At 36.1% G+C, this 19830-nt stretch overlaps 1 protein-coding gene across 1 annotated transcript in view; it reads left to right on the plus strand.

Moving 5' to 3' along the window:
• The window catches only part of CACNA1B (calcium voltage-gated channel subunit alpha1 B), a 3578581-nt gene that overhangs the window by 3185418 nt on the left and 373333 nt on the right, over positions 1-19830 (plus strand). The window contains exon 44 of the mRNA XM_044058770.1: positions 7983-8113. Within this exon, the coding sequence (XP_043914705.1) occupies positions 7983-8113 (131 nt within the window). The remainder of the gene's footprint in view (positions 1-7982; positions 8114-19830) is intronic.

Genomic DNA, 19830 nt, shown 5'->3' on the forward strand with positions numbered 1-19830 from the left:
CTATTATTAGCTCTGAATGTGGAAACCTATGGGGAGAGAAAGGCTTTTCTGCAAAAGAAGAGAGAAGAGCACATCCTATCTCAGAACCTTTGGATCAGAGAAAAGATGAGTCGTCTGATTTCCTCTTTAGTGTTTGAAGATTTTCAGTCTTCTCTTTATTCTTATCTTTCTTAGGCTTCTCTGGAGTAGCTAAGTGTATTAGGTAAAAAGATCCTCTTCAGAATTAACTGATTTTTCTGGTAATTCAGGAGCAATGGCCAAAGGCCTTGCAAATTGGACAGTAGTACAGACAATTTTTCTGACCTAGGTACACCCTGCAAAGAGTAGCGGCTGGTCATTTCAAATCACTGGGGGGGGGGCTGCAGGAGGCAGCTAATTGGGTGGGGCCAATGTGCAGGTGTGTGGTCAACCACAAAAACTGGGACTTTAATTAAATATGCTGCCCTGGGTGCCAAACCGTCATTATGAGAGTTCAATCAAGACAAAATGAAGTGGAGAAGAAAAAAATATTTCAGTGCATTGGCTACATGACAGCTTACTCAATATCTAGATGGAAACGAAAAGGTTGCGAGGTATGAAAAATAAATTACTTTTTAAATACATGATTAGAATGCCAGTCAAAATCAAGTATAAAAAAACAAGCAGCACTCAACTCAAACCACTTATCATAGCACTGCAGTTCTAATTATAATTTATATTTAGCTTTATAAAAGTACCAAGTAACATGCTGAAAGTAGCAATTTCTGTGATACCCTCACTTGTAAAAATGTTTCTTATCCAAAAAAGACCTGCTGTCTGACAACAACTATCTACTTGGTTCATGGGGAAAACATGATCAAAGTAAAAAATGAACAGCAAACAAGAAACAAGCTCAAGATAAATTGCTTAAAGGATTACTCCACAGGTTATCGACCACACATGATACATTGGCATTCTGTTTAGTTTACAAGTAAAGCCTGTAAAGATGACTGCAAGTCAAAAACAAATATAATGAGCTTCTGAAAATACTGTAATCCTATCCTTTATTACAAATGCTGTCATATGCATTTCAGTACCTAAGGCTTATACATTATCTATTTATATAAATATTATCTGCATGCCAACAACAAAAGGCTTTCCTTGTTGATACATCTTTAACAGTATGCTTTTTAAAGCTTACTTGCATCTTACAATCTCAGACAAGCTTACCTGGTGGTCATTAAAGCATTGCTCCTTAAACACTGAGCAACAGGCACTGCAACAACATGCATTTTCTGAATAATTACAAGCATAAATCAACAGTATAAAAATAAGACAGAAAACCAGAACATTCTGCAAAATCAAGGACTGATGAAAAGCCACTGTAGTAGTTGTGTCTACCTTGGATGAGGGAATACTCTGCACACTTACACTGCATAACTGCTCCTTGCCTTGCTTGGACACATCCAGAGTCACTACATGGGGGAGTGGGGTACAACAAGTATGTCACAATTTGAAATGTCCCTAGCTGACGGTGATGGCCCTGGCACATTTGTCATACCTCCTAACCTCACAGCCAGAAATCTGGAAAAAGACATAAATAAAAGTGGGACAAAGGTTCAAAAATAAGGACAATTTTTAAATATTGCTCATAAACTTAGAAAGATAATAGTAGGTCTTGCATTAGTATGAATTTTCTGAAGGGTGTGAAATCTGAAACTCAAATGTCTGTCATTATTTTTTGCCACTAATTTGCCAGAAAACCACTATTTTATGAAAGACAGATCAAAAATCTGATGCAAAAATATAAAATAGCCACACAATACAGCTGGGAACCTGTCAAAGAAGGGACACTTTTAATATTAGTACTGTTAAGTTGAGCAGCTGACAAAATAAGAGACTCTACATGCATTTCTAAAATAAAAGTAATCAGTAACTCTGATCATTACAATTATTCTATAACACTTAAATCATATCACTTAAATCTCACCTAAATTCTTACTGGCTTGGTCCTTGTTCAAACCTCGATTAATAACCCCCCCTTCAAACCCTTCTCTCCTTTCCCAGATTTAGATAGAGTATCCTCTCTATCACTATAAAACTTAACTGAAAATTGCTCACTGCTTGTTAATCCTTCTAGGATTTAGTTATCATTTAGTCTGTTGTTATTGTTATCTAGTTACTGTTTAGAAAATTTGTAGCTCTGTGTTTTACTTCTTATTTCTCAATTTTGTAATTAGAGCTTACTACTCAATTGTACCTAATTTGCTCCTATATTTCTCCATGTCATGATCACCTCTACTGTATACATACCTTGATTGTTAGTGTTTACCATCTACCATGTTATTCTGTGGAGCTTTTCTCCCCTGTGTCCAGTCGGAATTTCCCGGTAAACAATTGTAATAAATAAATAAATAAATAAATAATTTATTAATTGTAAACCCTCCATATTTCATTCAAAATTGCCATGTGCATAGGGATTATTAGGGGGAGAGCAACATTTTGAGCCAAAATCAGGGACAGTTGAGAGGTTTAGATATACCTAATTCTATAAAGTGATTTATTTGCACGTACCTCTCAACCTCTTAACACAAAAAATCTGGACAAGGCCAAATATATTGAGGGAACAAGCAAACATTACTAACAATTTCTCTTGTATAAACTTAGACAGTTGATAGAATAACAGGTCTTGCTTTAGCTTGCATTTTTCTGAAGGGTATGAAATCTGAAACTCAATGTTTGTCATTATTTAGTGACTTCATTCCTAAATGATTTGCCAGAAAACCACACATTTTGAGGAACAAATCAAAAATAAGAAGCAAAAATCTTCTCCTTCTTGGATGAAATTATGGTTTCAACATGTTTTAGCCAACAAATTTAATCCCAATGCTCTTTCCTTTCTTTCCCCAGAAGCTCTCAACAATTCTAAATTATTCAATACATTAAAACATAAAATTAAGCTCTTCCAATCTCTGATAAAATCCCTCAACCTTGACAAAGTCTTTTCCTTTACTTCAACCCCTCCATCTAAATCTTAACATTAAGATCAATAACTTGATGATCAATCTCTCAGACTTTCCTCTCATTAAGGATATTATAGTATGGGATTTTTCTTCAATATAAGGATATAACACTTCCTGCCCACCACTTAATCCTCAAGGTCTATAATAAATACACGATTATCCTCCGTCAACTAAGAGAATTAGTATCATCAAAATTTGCTTATATTCTGACCAACAGTCAGGATATTACCAAACTTTATGAAATTATACATGCCTTTTCGTGCTCAGAGAAAATGCTCTCCAAATCGTATAATCTTTTGGACTCCATAATACATAACTCGGGTTGTCTTTTCTCCAGTTACTTGGACAAATGTGGAACCCCTCTTCCAGAGGAACAAAAACTATCTGCTTTAAAAACCACTTTAGAACTTTCCCCATTTAAAAAAACTCATCTACACACAATTAATGGTGAATAACAACACACATTACACTCCTTCGGTGCTTAATAGGTTTGACCCCAAGAATTCCCCCTCCTGTACGTGTTGTTCCTTACCAAAAGCCGACCTTTTACATATACTTTGGTTCTGTAAATATTCTCATAAACTTTGGACTTCATTAAAAGTCTCTCGAGAAAATGGGATACCACAAATCTGCTCTTTCTTGGGAATTAGTGATCCTTCATATACCCACTGTTAAACTCTCTAGATTAGATATGCATGTTCTAGTCATTCTATGCTCCCTGATTAAACTATATATCACTAAAAACTGGTTAGATCACACCAGACTTTGTTGGAATAACTTCAAGGAGATGGCCCTTACATATATTGCAGCACAGAAACTTATCACAAAAGGACCTAGGAAAAAAGTCCTCTTTGAAAAAGTTTGGAAAGGCTTATTTGACCTAATTCTTTGTATCTAATTGAGTTCAGAGTTTCTGTTTTAATTATTGGGTATGACTATCACTTCAAGTTTATTTGAGAGATCCGCTGATATCCATTCAATTTTCAATGTTCCTTTTTTTTTTTTAAACTCTTTTTTCCCAGATGGTAGCACCTTAATTTAAATTAATTTAATTTAGTTTAGTTTAAAGTTAGTTTAGTTTCAATTCAGTTTAGTTTTTGTATATATTGTACATACTTTTGTCTGTTTTAGAGTTTTAGAATGTATTCAGCTTACTTGCATATTCATGTCTTCATATATTGTTCATTCATTCCTGTATGTGAAATAAATAAAAAAATTATTTGAAAAAAAAAATAAGAAGCAAAAATCCATTCATTCTGTGAAAATCTGGACAGTTGAGAGGTATAGTTCAGCTGGGAGAATTGTGTGGCAGAAATCCTACACAACAGACTTGGCTTCCTAGGTGTGGGCAATAAATACCCCCAAAAATGAAGAAGTAAGAGAAGTGATTGCTTCAATCTGGCTTCATCGCTTTCAGTAGCATTCAGACTCAGTGAAAATATTCAGTAACAAAAAACTTTGTTCTTGTAGACAGTTGATTTAACTGGTTCCTAATCGAACATATCCAATCAAAAACTGGGAGGGGACATTCCTGAGCTGATCAGATAATCAATAAACATCTTCCTGATTGTATTAAATTATGTTCCTTGTATAATACAGTACAGTTGTTAGAGGGTGTTTTAAATTTATTGTTTTGAACTTTTCTCCAGTAAACAATGAAACAAAATGCATGCGCCAATAATGACAAAACTGCCCAATTCAGAATATTTCCATCATAAAAGTCTTCTCAAACTTCTACAGTCCAACAGTATCGGTAAATATGCGCAATCTATGCAGAAGTAAAAGTCATCAAAATAATTCCACATTAAAGAGATCTGTAACTAATGAAGAGTTTGCTGCTAGCAAACAACTTTATATTTCATTGTTCCATCTACAAATAAAGTGCCTGTTGCCCTTGAGGAATAAATTGCCTATGTTACATTAAAAAATGATAAGCTAGTAATATTGTAATAGGGAATGGATGGCAAACCGATAACAGGTTCATAGCTACTAGGTATCTCCACCAAAGAGGACATTCTCAGGACTGCAACATCCAGCCCCTTTAAAAGTAATACACAGTACAGTATCAACAGTGCATCCACATAATGTGGCAGTATAACCCACAGCCTTCTGCATCAAAAGCAAGTATTCAATCTGTTATGCTACTAACAATGCAAGCAGACTCAGCATAAGCAACACTAAACTTCTCTTCCCCTGAAGTTCTCAGCTCCTTGTAAAATTCACTCGAAATTCAACTGCATCTCTCAACTTTGAAGCAGAAGAAATCTGGAAAAAGCCAAAATTTATAGTGGGGGGACAAAAGCCCAAAAACCAAGAACACATTTAAACATTGCTTGTATAATCTTGGAAAGTTACTAGAATAAAATGCTGTGTTACCACCATGCACTTCACTGCCAAATCTTGGACACAAGACCCTGTGCACTATAGTAAGAGCAATATACCGCTATGCCAAATCAGCTGTTTCTTGAAAGACAGAAATACTGAAACTTAAATGGCTATCATTTAGTGAATTCAGTTCTCACCATAGCTCTTAACCTCTTAGCACAAAAAACATGGACAAAGCCAATAATGGGAGAATACAGCCCAAACAATAGGGATACATTTCAAATATTAATCTTATAAACTTAGAAAATTGCTAGAATAAAAGGTTTTATGTTGCCATGTATTTTCTGAAGAATATGAAGTCTGAAATTCAAATGCCTGTCATGATTTAGTGAATTCAGTCTTTCACTGATTACAAAAATCCAGAAAACCACAAATTTTATGAGGAACAGAACAAATATGAGGCAAAAATCTGGATAGTTTTCACAAGTGGTGGTGGGTAGGGAATTCAGGCTCTTGCTACCTGTACCCAAGGTACAGGGTTTGAGCCTGAGTAACTCTAGCCACCAGGTATAGTCAACTGGGGCATTTCACTCTCACGCACACACGCACCTGTATAGACAGATCTCCTTCCAGTCTATGTGGTTACAAACCACACAGACTTCTGGGCATCTGTACAGTGATGGCTTTTCTTCATAATCTGGTCTGGTTTAACAGTAGTCTGGATTTACAGAAATCTTGAACTCACTGAGTACGCATGCACAGTTCAAGTTCTGGGACTTTGCAGCTTAATTAAAATTATTTTTCTTTCATTTTATAGCTGGGGGGGGGGGCTGCAGTCCTGCAGTCCAATAGCACGAGCTACCCCTGCATGCAAAGATCATGGGTGTCCCAGGGCAAAATGTAGGGGAAGCTCTTTTTCTTTAGTAAATATGCCTAACTTGAAATACATAAACACTCTACTCCAGTAACAAAGTCGTCATAAACTCTAATACTAACTTTTAACTACTTTGTACTACAAACATTAACTATTCCTAATAAATACAATAACAACACACACAATGACTATACAGTTGCAGGTCAAAACAGTGTATGGTCATACGAGTGAAACATTTTTGCAGCTGTAAATAAGAGGGAATGTTTTTTTGAACCAGGTTTTTGCCAGAACCATTTTGTATGAGATCATGCTGCAGCAGGGTCAGGGGATTTACCCCTTACCCCGCTGATGTGCAGTCTCAGAGTTGGTATATATAATTAGCTGCAGTATGAGGGGAGAAGGAGGGCTTGCCTCCCAGCAAAAAAAAAAAAAGGAGTTTTACTTTTTGTTGTTTTCAGTCATTTTAGATCTAAAAAATCTAAAATGATCATTTCTGTTTAGAGAGACACTTGTATATGTATAGACAATATGCATAGATACACACACACACACACACACACACACACACAGATATATATATATATATATATATATATATATATACCTTGAATTATTTACACTGCTGTTAGCGACCTTAAGGCAGTATGTAAGTAAGGGGCCATAAAGCCCACATGGTACTGCTAAGAGAAGACAAAAGGTAGAAAAAGGAGCTTACCCCACTGATGTGCAGTCACAGAGTTGGTATATATAATTAGCTGGGGTACAAGGGAGAAGGAGGGCTTGACCCCAACAAAAAAAAAAAATTCCTGTTAGAGGATAAAAGGCTTTGGCAGGCTTCTGAGAGGCAGGTGGGAGAAGCTGTGTAAACATTTAATAAAAGGTTGTCAGTGTGTGTTACAAATTAATAACAATAGAGAGGAAAATGAGACAAAAGAAATTCAAAAAGCTACTTATCTTATGAGTCAATAAGGAACACTGGAGTATTATGTGTGGTGCAAAAAGCCGCAAATGAGATCTGTGGCAAGAGAGCAACCACACAGCACTATTGGAGATGGGAGCGCGTGAGTGTTGGAGAAGCATCTCTGTGAAAGTTTGCTGTCTTAGATCTCATCTGAGGGTGGATAAGTGCATTAAAACAAACAGAGGAGACAGCATAGTATCACATATTGCCTGACTCCATTTGGTTTAACCAAATTTTGAGGGTGAAGGGTGAACACATGCAGTACACATAAACACCAGTGGTGTGTCAGAAGAGACATCTAAATATTAGTAAACAGGAAAAATGGTGGAGGCAGAGATGACATGGTAAGAGAGTTGGAGGCCATGTTCCCTTGTATACATTTCATTACTTTTGAATATTTTAAGTTAAAAATCTACTAAAATGTTCATCTAAACAGATATAAAGTGTAGTTGCATGTGGTTCATGAAAAATAATAGATCTTCAGCAGGGAATTTGCAATGTTTAGGGCAGCTCACTTTTACTATATACAAATTAGAGAAGAATATCCTTGGTATCAACTGTGCTTGGTGTTTTTCTGGAGACTGTGGCCCTTGTCTTACAATTTTTCACATATCAAATAGTGTCCTGTAGTTTATGGGGGGAAAATAATAAATCTGCTTTGAAGCATGCCAGACAACAAAAAATAGTGAACAGAAATGGAGAAGAATATTCCGTTTGTTGAATAATGCAGTTCTACACTAAACAGTTTTCAAACATTATACAAAGCCTTTTACGTAGTTTGTACAATGGAATTAGCTGTTGTCACATACATGTCTCATAAATGTTTATTTCCTTTGAACAGTCAAGAACACCTTCAATGTTCCAGCCTTTGATTACTCCAACACAAGATCTTGCCACCTTCCCAGTATTTGCCACTACCAGAATACCATCCCGACAGCAAAGCACCACTTCCCTTACCAACGGAGGAAATGTGTAAGTACAAGCAGTATTTAATAAGATATTTTGAATGTGTCCTGTCAAGCTGTGATCATGTAATTATGCCAAACTGCACAGGAGAATTTTAATATGTCTTTGGTAAATACAAAATGGCACTTCTCAACATTTTCTTAGTTTAATTAAACCATGACAATCCAAGTGATGTATGTAAGTGCTGTAATGCATACATTTGCTTTGTCCTGACTGCTGATGACATGTATGTAAATGCAGACAAAATGGGCATATCCAAGTGTTACTAGCATGTAAAAGGAAATGTATAAAACATAAATAAGTACAATTCACTTTACACTGCATGTGCATTTTTTTATTTTTTAATAGGTAGGCTGTAAAAAGGGATACTATTCAACCAGGACATGTATCACAGGCACAGTCAGTGAGTGCTTACATAGTAAATCACAATTTCTTAGAAAAAAAAATCCTACCTTAATTGGTATCTAGTATCCCACCCACTGACCTACTTCAGTGATATCTCTGGTGTTTCGCCCCGACCCACATCATATTCAAGTGATATCTCTGGTATCTAGTGTTTCTTCCTGACCCAGTCATTAGTAAGTGCTATCTGTGGTGTCTAGTGTTTCGCCCAGCATATGTCATATTAAAGTAATATCTTTGGTGTCTAGTGTTTATACTGCTACTACCCACACATAAAGAATCTGCTGCATGTTAGAGAAACCCAAAACTCACTAAAAAATGCTAGCAATACATTGTTAGCTAGACCCCCATTCACCTTAGCTGCTGCTGAAAGATCATTTGCCAAATTAACCCCTGCAAACTGGAGTGTGATTTTTCAAGTAATCAGAGAATAGATGATCTTTCAGTACTTCTGCAAGTCTCTTAAGAGTCATCTTAAATAAATATTTTACCGTTATTGCTTTGATACACCAGGTTAAGACTTTTCTTTGCTGCCTCTCTATGCGGACTCTTTATTTCCTTATCTTCTCCTTAACTTTCCATGCCCACTCCTATCTTTTCTTTCTCTGCACTGTTCCATGTACATGTCAAAAGACACAGTCAGCTGCTCTTCTGTAACTTTTGCTTGTATCATTGAATTGTTGATATACATCTCATGTTACCAAAATATTTTATATTGTATTCTGTACAAATTTGTAAAGGGCCTAGCTTGTGCCTGAAAAGGGTCCATGAAACAGTGTAGTTGCTTGCTTAAAAATGTAAAAATAACTAAATAACCCTATAGTTATGCTGCTTGAATTGCTGTAACACTTTTTATACCATTTTCAGTGTGGCAGGCAAAAGAAAGTTCAGGATAGTACAGCAGAACTTAACATAACAGTAGATGTTCAAATGATCACTGCTGCATTAGCCTTGGGTATATGAGTTGTATCCTGCCAAGGGTATAGCAGCAGGCCAGCTTCCAAGGCTTCAGGGTACTTTCCATGCACAGAAACTGTCAAGCAGCTTGAGCTGAGCTGACTAAAAGACAAGTTAGGGTGTGAAGCCCTTCAGAGCTTTTCTGCCAGCAGCGAGAGAGAGGCTGAGCCTTGAAAGGGCAATGCTAGGAGCAACAAAAAATAAATGTCCAAACCCTGACGCAAAAAATAAACAAACACACACACACACGCACACACACACACAAGGGGAAATGGAGGGAAGGAGCAGCTAATGCAGCAGTGATTATTCAGTCATCTGTTATCATGGTACATCCACCTTACACAACAGTACTATGTTCATCATATTGATCACTACTGCAGTAGCCTTAGGTATATGGGTAGATTACCATAGCTTACTATATTTTGGAGGTAGCAAGAGAAGAGTTCAGGAGCCCCTGGAGAATAGTTCTAGCAAAGCTTGATCTGGACCTTGAGATGGAATCAAGCTTTTAGTGCTTTGCAAAAGTGCATACAGGGGACCGAGTAGCAGCTTCTAGAATACAACCCTTTCCAAACAGCAGTAGAAGAAGCCAAGGTCCTTGTGGAGTGGGCCTTGACCCTGCTTGACCCTGCCTGAAATAGATTTTTATGGTGAGTTTAACAAAAATCAAGTAAACAAACAGAACTCCTCGCAAGTACGGTATGCTCGGCCAAACCAATGTAAATCAAACGCAAGAGGTCAGCATAAGCAGTCAGAATCCTTTTATTGTTGAAAAAGATATAAATTACAGAACAAAAATGTCCTGTAATAAAAATAACAAACCAGTTTCAGCTTAACAGCCTTCTTCAGTGTGATTAGCTTGAATTCCAAAGTCCAGTGTCATGAATATTTATAAGTTACATCCACCAATGATTACAATGGTATAATACAACCCTTAGGTTGAAAACATAATAGAGTAAAATACCAGGATCTAAGTGTTTTAAACACAGTTTTCAAGTATGAAAGGAAGTGTTAGTCGGCTCAAAGTAATATCAACCTATTACAAAAGTGTTAATATATATATAAATATATATATATATATATATATATATATATATATATATATATATATATATATATATTATATAACATAATTATAAAGCAATAGCATAAAAGTGTGACAAGAAAAAAATTTGTATATATACTGAAAGGATAGTATATACAATAAATGTATGCATAGATAGTTGCAATATTTATCCAAATTGTTACTGCACATATCCAATTTACTGAAATAAATGGATAGTCAGATATTTTCATATGGAAAAGCAGAAATACATATAACCATACAAAAGTATCTAAATAATGGTATACAAGGACCGAAAAAAAATTTTGGATAATAGAAAAATATAAATTAGTGACATGATTACTACCAAAACAGTCTAACATATCAACCAATATAGGTAACATGGGTATCCCAATAGTATTGCATATCACAACAGGTTAGCTGTATTAAACAGTTATTATAATCTTAGTCTATAGTATCCATTATATTCCAAAACATGTTCATAAGTGGTCATTAAGTCCAGGGGGAAAAAGAGCCCCTAGATGAATGATCCAATATTTTTCTTTATGATTGAGGATACTATGCCAACCTTGTATATTGCTGCGGTCACCAATAATTTTGTCGATGACTGAAAACATAAATTTAGCCTTTGGATGTTTGATTGTGTGTCTGTACAGTGCATTGGTATCCTTCTTGTTCCTGATATCACTCCTATGTTCACCAGTCCTAATTCTTAATGAGCGCGACGTTTGTCCAACATAAAATGCAGAGCATTGACATGTGGCCAGATATATTACCCAAGTGCTAGAGCAGTTACCGAAAATCCTCAGATCATATACCTTGCTAGTATTAGCACTAGTGAATTGTTTCAGCTTATTCACTTGGTTACAGGAAATACAATGGCCACAGGGAAATGTGCCCAGGAGTGAATCACCAGAAAGTGTTAAATGTTTGAATTTAGCCCCTCCACTTTCCTTATGTTTATAATGTGAGAATAGAGCACCCAATGTTCTACCTCTCCTATATGAAAACTGACATTTGGGACCTAATATTTCCCTAAGATGATTGTTGGCTAGTAAGATGTTCCAATTATCATCCAGAGTATTTTTGATGATGCTGTGGTTTCTACCATATGTAGTGACAAATCTCAGACAGGGTACTTGTGTTGTTTGTGGCGATACCTTATATTGAAGTAATGTGTCTCTATCCTGGTTCAGTAGTTTTGGTAGTAATCATGTCACTAATTTATATTTTTCTATTATCCAAAAAATGTTTTCGGTCCTTGTATACCATTACTTAGATACTTTTGTATGGTTATATGTATTTCTGCTTTTCCATATGAAAATATTTGACTATCCATTTATTTCAGTAAATTGGACATGTGCAGTAACAATTTGGATAAATATTGCAACTATCTATGTATACATGTATTGTATATAGTATCCTTTCAGTATATATACAAATGTTTTTCTTGACACACTTTCATGCTATTGCTTTATAATTATGTTATATAATATACATATATATATTTTTATATATATATTAACACTTTTGTAATAGGTTGATATTACTTTGAGCCGACTAACGCTTAGATCCTGGTATTTTACTCTGTATTATGTTTTCAACCTAAGGGTTGGATTGTACCATTGTCGTCATTGGTGGATGTAACTTATAAATATTCGTGACACTGGACTTTGGAATTCAAGCTAATCACACTGAAGAAGGCTGTTAAGCCGAAACCGGTTTATTATTTTTATTACAGGACATTTTTGTTCTGTACTTAATACCTTTTTCAACAATAAAAAGATTCTGACTGTTTATGCTGGCCTCTTGAGTTTAACAAAAAGTAATAACCTTAGACAACTATTTGGAAATAGTCTGCTTTGACACAGGTTGTCCCTTCTTACCTCACAAGAAATGATAATTTTTTCTAAATATCTGAAAGATTTAGTCCTGTCAGGATAGTACCCGAGTTGTCTATTGGCATCCATGGTATGGAGTACACTTTCTTCCTCATTTTTAGGTTCAGTAAAGAAAACGGAGAGATCGATAGTTTGTCATAAAGTAAACTTGGATCCCACTTTAAGCATAAATGAAGGATTTGTTCGCAGAAAAACCCTGTCCCTACGGAACATGAGATAAGGTTGACTCACCATAATTGCATGCAACTCAAATAGCATCAGTAGCTCAAATGGCAGCACACACACCTTTGCTTCTAGAAGATCAGGAGGCTGTCGGTTCTATTCTCACCCCCAGGTGCTTAGATTAAGTTTCCAATAGTGACACTGCAGTGCAGTATAAGGGAGTACTGCACTCATATATGCGCTATCCTTAGAATGAGACTCTAAACCGAGGGGCCTATCTGCTTGAGATGGAGTTAGCTCGGATGGATGTAAAAGATGCCAAAGTAATTACCAACACAAACAAAAATAAAGAGTATGGAAAGTTTCCCTCGAGCACTGGCCAAATTTCCCCTAGATAATATGAATACCACCTTGGGTATCCCCTAATAAGAAGACACTGGGCTAGAGACAACAAAAACATAAAAAAACACAGTCAGAAGTGTAAAAATTGTGTACTATTTCAAATAAACCCTTAAATTAAAAAAAAAAAAAAAAAACACTCAAGGTCCAAAAAAAGTTCAAGGCAAATTTTTTTACAGTATCGAAGTGCAAGTATTTTGCACGAACCAGAAGAATAATATATGGCTGCTAAGCTATATCACCTTGGTTTCCACCATACTCAGTTAGGCTGATGGTCTCAGTGTACTATATTGTTTGAGAAAACTACACATCTGACTGATATACAATAAGTCAGATTCAGAACTGCAATTGTTATTTGTGATTTGAAGTCCTAACAGAAAGTGTCGGATTATAATTAACAGGAAAGAAAAATGTGAATGTAGTGCCATCTGCTGGCTGAACTCATGATTCAGAAAAGCTCACACGATGCTACTAAGGAAAAATAAAGGTAAAAAAGCCGCTATAATGTGTGAAGCCAGAAAAACGACACTAATTACATTTTCTGAAGAGAAAGTACAGATGTGTAATTTAAGTAAACTTACCATGACAGTAAATATTTGAATGCTCACTGCTACAATAGCCTTAGCTGCATGGATTTTATCCTGCTTAAGGTATAACAGCTGACTAGCTTCCAGAGCTTCAAGGGTACCTTCCACACACCCAAACAGTTACTCAGCTCACACTGTGCTGAAAAAGAGTGGCTTGGGCACCAAACCCTTCAGAGCTTTCCTGCTGCTGAAGAACGCACTTCTAGCAGGCTTCCGAGGATTGATTGTCAGCTAACACTTTCCATTGTTGAGCAGATAACTCCCTTTGGGGGAAAATAACTTCCATATTTTCATTTTATGAGAGAAAGTGAACTTTTTCTATAAAAGTATTAATTTTAAGCTAGGAAAAAAGAGTTTTTATTGACTTGAAACTTGACTTTTACTAACTTTTAAATGTGAGTGTTACTTTTTACTTTTGTAGAAAAAAGTTGCAGCAACGATCAAATAATGAACATATAGCTGCATGTTAAGATCCCTTCTGCACTATCAACAGAGCAAAGAAAACACTTTGTTGCTTGTCATCATAGCTTTTTTTGTGATTTTACAAATATGCATGTTGCATTTTGCAGTATTTTTTATAAGTGGTGTTAAAATAAAAAAACAATGTTCATCAAGTCGCTCTTGTGGCTTTACTCCTAGCATAATGTCACAGCCATTGAATGTCACATAATTAAGAGTAAACAAAAATTATGTGCTTATGATATCAGTAGACCTACAGATGTACAGGTCTGTCTTCATCAACAGCAGAACTAATGGCATTAGGCAGTTTATCACGATAAAGTTTCTCAAGGTACTAGCATCCCTTTTACTTCTGGTGCTCTGGAAATAGAGTGTTTCTAGATCTGTTATACTACACAAAGTGGAGAATAAAACAGGATTGTTTATCTCTAGGTCATCTCAGGAAGAGGGAAGGTGGAGGTATTTCGATGAGTGTGAACTTTCACATCCATCTCTATCAGTATGTTAATAAAATAACTTTCTTATCTGATATCAGGGTAAAAGTCATTCTCATCAGCACAGACTGGGGCCAAAGGTGGAGGTTTCTTGATCTACATTAGGAATAAACATACCTCCACATTGGTTAAACAGGTTAATACCATGGAGCTCATCCATATGTAGGTCACTATATATAAGGTCCGTCACCATATCATGTCTAGCTACAGGTCATTATCTACACCCTAGATTCTCATGAATCTTACATAAACCTAGAGGCACTCACCATCTAATTAAATACCCTATTTATGAGTGACTTTAACTACCCTTCTGTAGATTGAGAAACCTACACTGCCTCAAACTAACAGGAACAATACTTACTGGACTTTTTTAATACAAACACCCTTGAATAGATAGTGCACTCTCCAACATTGCACACTCTCATGTCATATTCTCATTAGTGAGGTCGGATCATAAAACTGTCTACTTTGAAGTAAAAATCAACCTGGAAAACCCTGCTAAATGAGTAACAGTTGGGAACTTTTCTAAGGTGAACTACATCCTATTAAGTGATGGTCTGTAAAAGCTTAAGGCTCCCTCTAACCCCAAGACCACAGCTACCCATGCAAAATTATTCAGATTTCCTTTACAAACGTGAATGGCTACAACAGAGGCTGCTGTATCTACCAGAAGTAAACCCAAAACAAACCCCACTGGAGGAATACTCACCTAAGCAGGGTTTATAATGAAAGAAGAAAACCCATCGCCAAAATCAGGAAGAGAAACTTCCTTAAAGACAAGTGATTTTTCATACAACTAAACAAGAAACAAAGAGGTCAAATTAAGTCCAACAAGGCCAACTATGATGTCAGGATAACCTTGTAGGCTAAGAACAATCACAAGGCTGCCTTCAGCTGTATCAGGACATTGTAGGTAACACACAGCAGTGGGCTGAACTGGTGGTGAGCAGTATGACCTACACCGATCAGAGTTACATTGCAAATCTACCTGCTGATAAATTCAGCTCAAAAATTCACCCCCCCACTCCCCCTGCTTCCATCAGGTGAAACCCCCTTCATATACTACCCCCAACTATTATCAGAGAGCAGGTGCTGGTAGAACTCGGTAAAGTCAAGAACACCACTTCCATGGGTCCCAAGAATATCCCTGGTTGCATACTAAACAGTCTAAAACATGATATATCTGGAAAGTTTAAAGCATTCTTCAACTACAGCGTTGAAACAGGCTATATTCCAAGTGTATTTTGAACCACAACAGTCATTCTCCTCCACAACAGCAAATACAACTTAAAAAAAAAACAAAAAATAAATAAAATACCACCAAAACCACCGATCCAAGAAGTAAGCGAATTTAATGAAACACTTAGCGCCTCAGCTTGCACAGCCATCCAAGAGTAAAAACACTACAAAATACTGTTTGTTTGTATACAGCATATTGCACAAAACAATTATTCAGTTAAGCATGCAATTTAAATCACATGCTTCTAATTACATTTTTTGTTGAGTCCCTGAGGCTCCAAAGTACCATACTTTAAAATCAGCAGGGTTTCTTTTTTCAAGAATTGATGCCAACTTGCAATTTTTCCAAGACACAACCCCTAAGAGAATCAGGGTTAGAGTTGTGTGCTGTCAAAAAAATGACTCCCAAAGGGACTCTCTATTTTTTTTTAATGTCCCTAATACGTTCCTGCAACGGGACCCTACAATTCCTATAAGTTTCCCATATGTAAAACTTCTTACATCCACATCTCAGCACATACACTAACCCTTCTGTGTTCCAACTGTATTCATGTCTAGCTGTAAACTTGATGCCATTAATATAGGGAAAAGAGCTTACTACATATTGACAGATGGAACAACCATCACATGTAACAGTGCCTTTATTTGTGCTTAAGCTCTGACTGACATTAACATCTGGTAAACAAAATTGGTTATGTAACAGAATATCAGACGCATTCCTAGCTCTTTTATATAAAATACTCACAAAATCAGGTGGTATAGAGTTCAAAGTTTTATCCCTTAGGAGCATTGGCCACAAGCTACGTACTTTTTTAACTATTTGCTCAGTTATAACATTATAAGTTGTCACTAAGAAAACTTTCTTCTGCTCACCATTGTTCACAGCTCTATTTCTGGATTTATTTCCACCAATACAAACATTATATTTTCCACTATCATGGACATAATGAGAATCTCCCTGAGAGTTAAGAGTACCTCATGTCAATAATTTTTTGTTTAGCTTCCCTGACCAGCTGGACATCATAGCTTCTTTTAATAAACATTTTTTCTGCTCAGTTATCTCTAAATCAAAACTCATATCAAGGCTACATAGCATATGAATTCATAAGAATTAATTATAGGGCAGTACCTTGACTAAATGTTTGGGGTGACAACTGTTCCCATATAAAAATACATTTCAATGTTCAAATTTCCTATAGAGACTAGTAATAAATCCATCTAAGCTTATATCCAAGAAATTCACTTGTGGGCCAAGCTGTATACCATCAAAGCTTAAGCCCATAGTATTAGATTGTAAGTCATTAACAAACCCAAGGGCCTCTGTCTGGCTTCCTTGACATAAAAAAATAAGATCATCAATAAATCTAAAATATAAAATAACTTTTGATCTGAAACAATCATGTCTATAAATAAAGTCATCTTCAAGTTTAGCCATAACTAAATTTGCATACATTGGGGCGAAAGCCACACCCATGGCAGTGCCTTGTAATTGCTGGAAAATGTTTCCATTGAACAAAAAAAAATAATTTTTTAAACAGGACATAACTAAATCTATCAGAAGATGAGATATGGTAGACTCCCCCAGAAAATAGAACAAGGCATAAATCCCTATTTCATGCTTAATATTAGTATACAGACTTTTGACATCCAAACAGAGCCAAAACATGTCCATATTCCAGACTTTACCCTTTATTTTGTTCAAAAAGTCCTGGCTATGCCTGATATAGGAGCCTGTACTCATAACATATTTCTTAAGATGTTCATGTAACAACACACTTATATTCTTAAAAAATACCTCTGTGCAGACACTATACGTCCGGCCACTAAGGTTAGTTAAACCTTTGTGTGTTTTGGGTAAAAAACTCACATGGAGCAGTTTTCCATTCCAGACTTCTTTTCCACATTCTTAGAGGTGAAATACCCCAGCCTTAGGCCTTTGTCTAACAAAGGTTGGTGCTGCTTAATAGCTTCACAGTAATCAGAAACATCACATTTCCTATAAATTTCCACATTATTCAAATGTTTATAACACATCTCTAAGTATTGTGTGAAATGCATGATTACTATCTGGTTGCCCTTGTCAGACGGTTTAACCACCCATCTTCTATCATTACCAAATTCCAATAGGGCTTGCCATTGCTGCTTAGGTAAGTTAAAACAGATGTTAGACTTATTCTCTATGCAGGAACAGTACATTTTTTTCAACCTCAAAATTAAGAGTAGCAAAAAATCCTTGCAGGGTATTATTTAGAAAAGGTGGAATAAAAGAGCTTTTAACAGAGAGAGCATCAGTATTCAGTTGGCAATGTGCATTAAAATCATTCTCAAACAAATCTTCCTGAAATGACAAGCATGAATAAAAAGAATCCTCATCACTACTTTCATAACAGTCATTAAACACAACCCCTCCCTCTTGTTTAAAGTAGTACATTAAATGCAGTTTTCTACTAAAAGAAAATATTTCATTTTTAAGTACATGTAATCTCGGTAAAGCAGTTGGTATAAATTTGAGACCAAGATATAATACAGACATAACCACATCAGAAATTTCATGTTTGGACAAATTTAGCACATGTAAATTATCACAAACTACATTAATACCAACGTTTTTTCTTGTTGTACTATCTCTTCTTGTTGTAGCTCTTTTGCTGGCCCTGTTTTCTGTTGTTAAAGTCTGTTCTAACAGAGCTGGAACTCCAAAAGCATTTCTGCATCTCTTTCAGATTTTGTGCTTAAGGCAAAGCTGGAAACTGTTCCACAATCCCCTCAGCTCCAGCACTCAAATCCCAAAGAAACGCTTTACCAAGGCTGTAATCCCTAATGTCTCTGTTAATTTTATAGCTTTTATGCTCGACTAGTAATTCTTCAAAGTCCACAAGTTTGCCATTAATTTCTTCCAGTACACTAGTCAGTTTGACAGATGTTAAAAGTTTAAGTTCAACACTCACCATTCTGAATTCTTCTTTAAGCCTTCGCTTCTTTAACTCATCCCTCTCAATTAGGATGCATATCCATTCAATGTAACACTGGTAAGCTGACTGTATCCATCTTTTTCGAAAGGCCATATCCTCAGCATTCCCTTCCTCAAAGGGGGTTGTAGGTGCTTTGTATGCTCGCAGACCTCTCGGGGTAATATTCAGCTGTACATACCGCTGAAGGCAAAGAATATTAATATGTGTACTATCCTCCTCCTGCAACAGATTATCCAGCTTCTCCCTTGGATTTACAGCCTCTGCTGATAAAGCAGTCACAGTACAGGAGCCCAAAGTTTGAAAAGGGTTCACAAAACAACATTCTCGTTAACCCATAAAGCACTCCGAAGCAGTAGCCATGGCCAGACCCTGAACAGACACTTCAAGAGTAGCTGGATTACCAGTCCCAGGCACATTAGAAGTACCAACTGCTTCAAGATTACTAGAGCCTCTCTTATTTAGTTGTAAAACAAACTGCTGAATAGTCCTTTGACTGCCATCAATAATATCATCCCTAAAGGGACGAGCACATTATTTGCAGGATCAGTGACTATACAAATAGCAAATACAACTTAAAAAAAAACAAACAAAAAAATAAAATAATAAAATACCACCAAGACCACCGATCCAAGAAGTAAGCGAAATTAATGAAATACTTAGCGCCTTGGCTTGCAGAGCCTTCCAAGAGTAAACACACTACAAAATACTCTTTGCTTACATACAGCATATTGCACAAAACAATTATTCAGTTAAGCATACAATTCAAATCACATACTTCCAATTACATTCTTTGTTGAGTCCCTGAGGCTCCAAAGTACCATACTTTAAAATCAGCAGGGTTTCTTTTTTCAAGAGTTTGTTTTTTAAAGACACACATTCACCAATGCCAACTTGCAATTTTTCCAAGACATAACCCCTAAGAAAATCAGGGTTAGAGTTGTGTGCTATCAAAAAATGACTCCCAAGGGGACTCAATATGTATTATTTATTTATTATATATATTTGATAGCACACAACTCTAACCCTGATTCTCTTAGGGGTTGTGTCTTGGAAAAATTGCAAGTTGGCATAGGTGAGTGTGTGTCTTT

Source organism: Protopterus annectens, chromosome 16.part0, assembly GCF_019279795.1.
Source record: "Protopterus annectens isolate FY-2018-M chromosome 16.part0, PAN1.0, whole genome shotgun sequence".
NCBI lineage: Eukaryota > Metazoa > Chordata > Ceratodontiformes > Protopteridae > Protopterus > Protopterus annectens.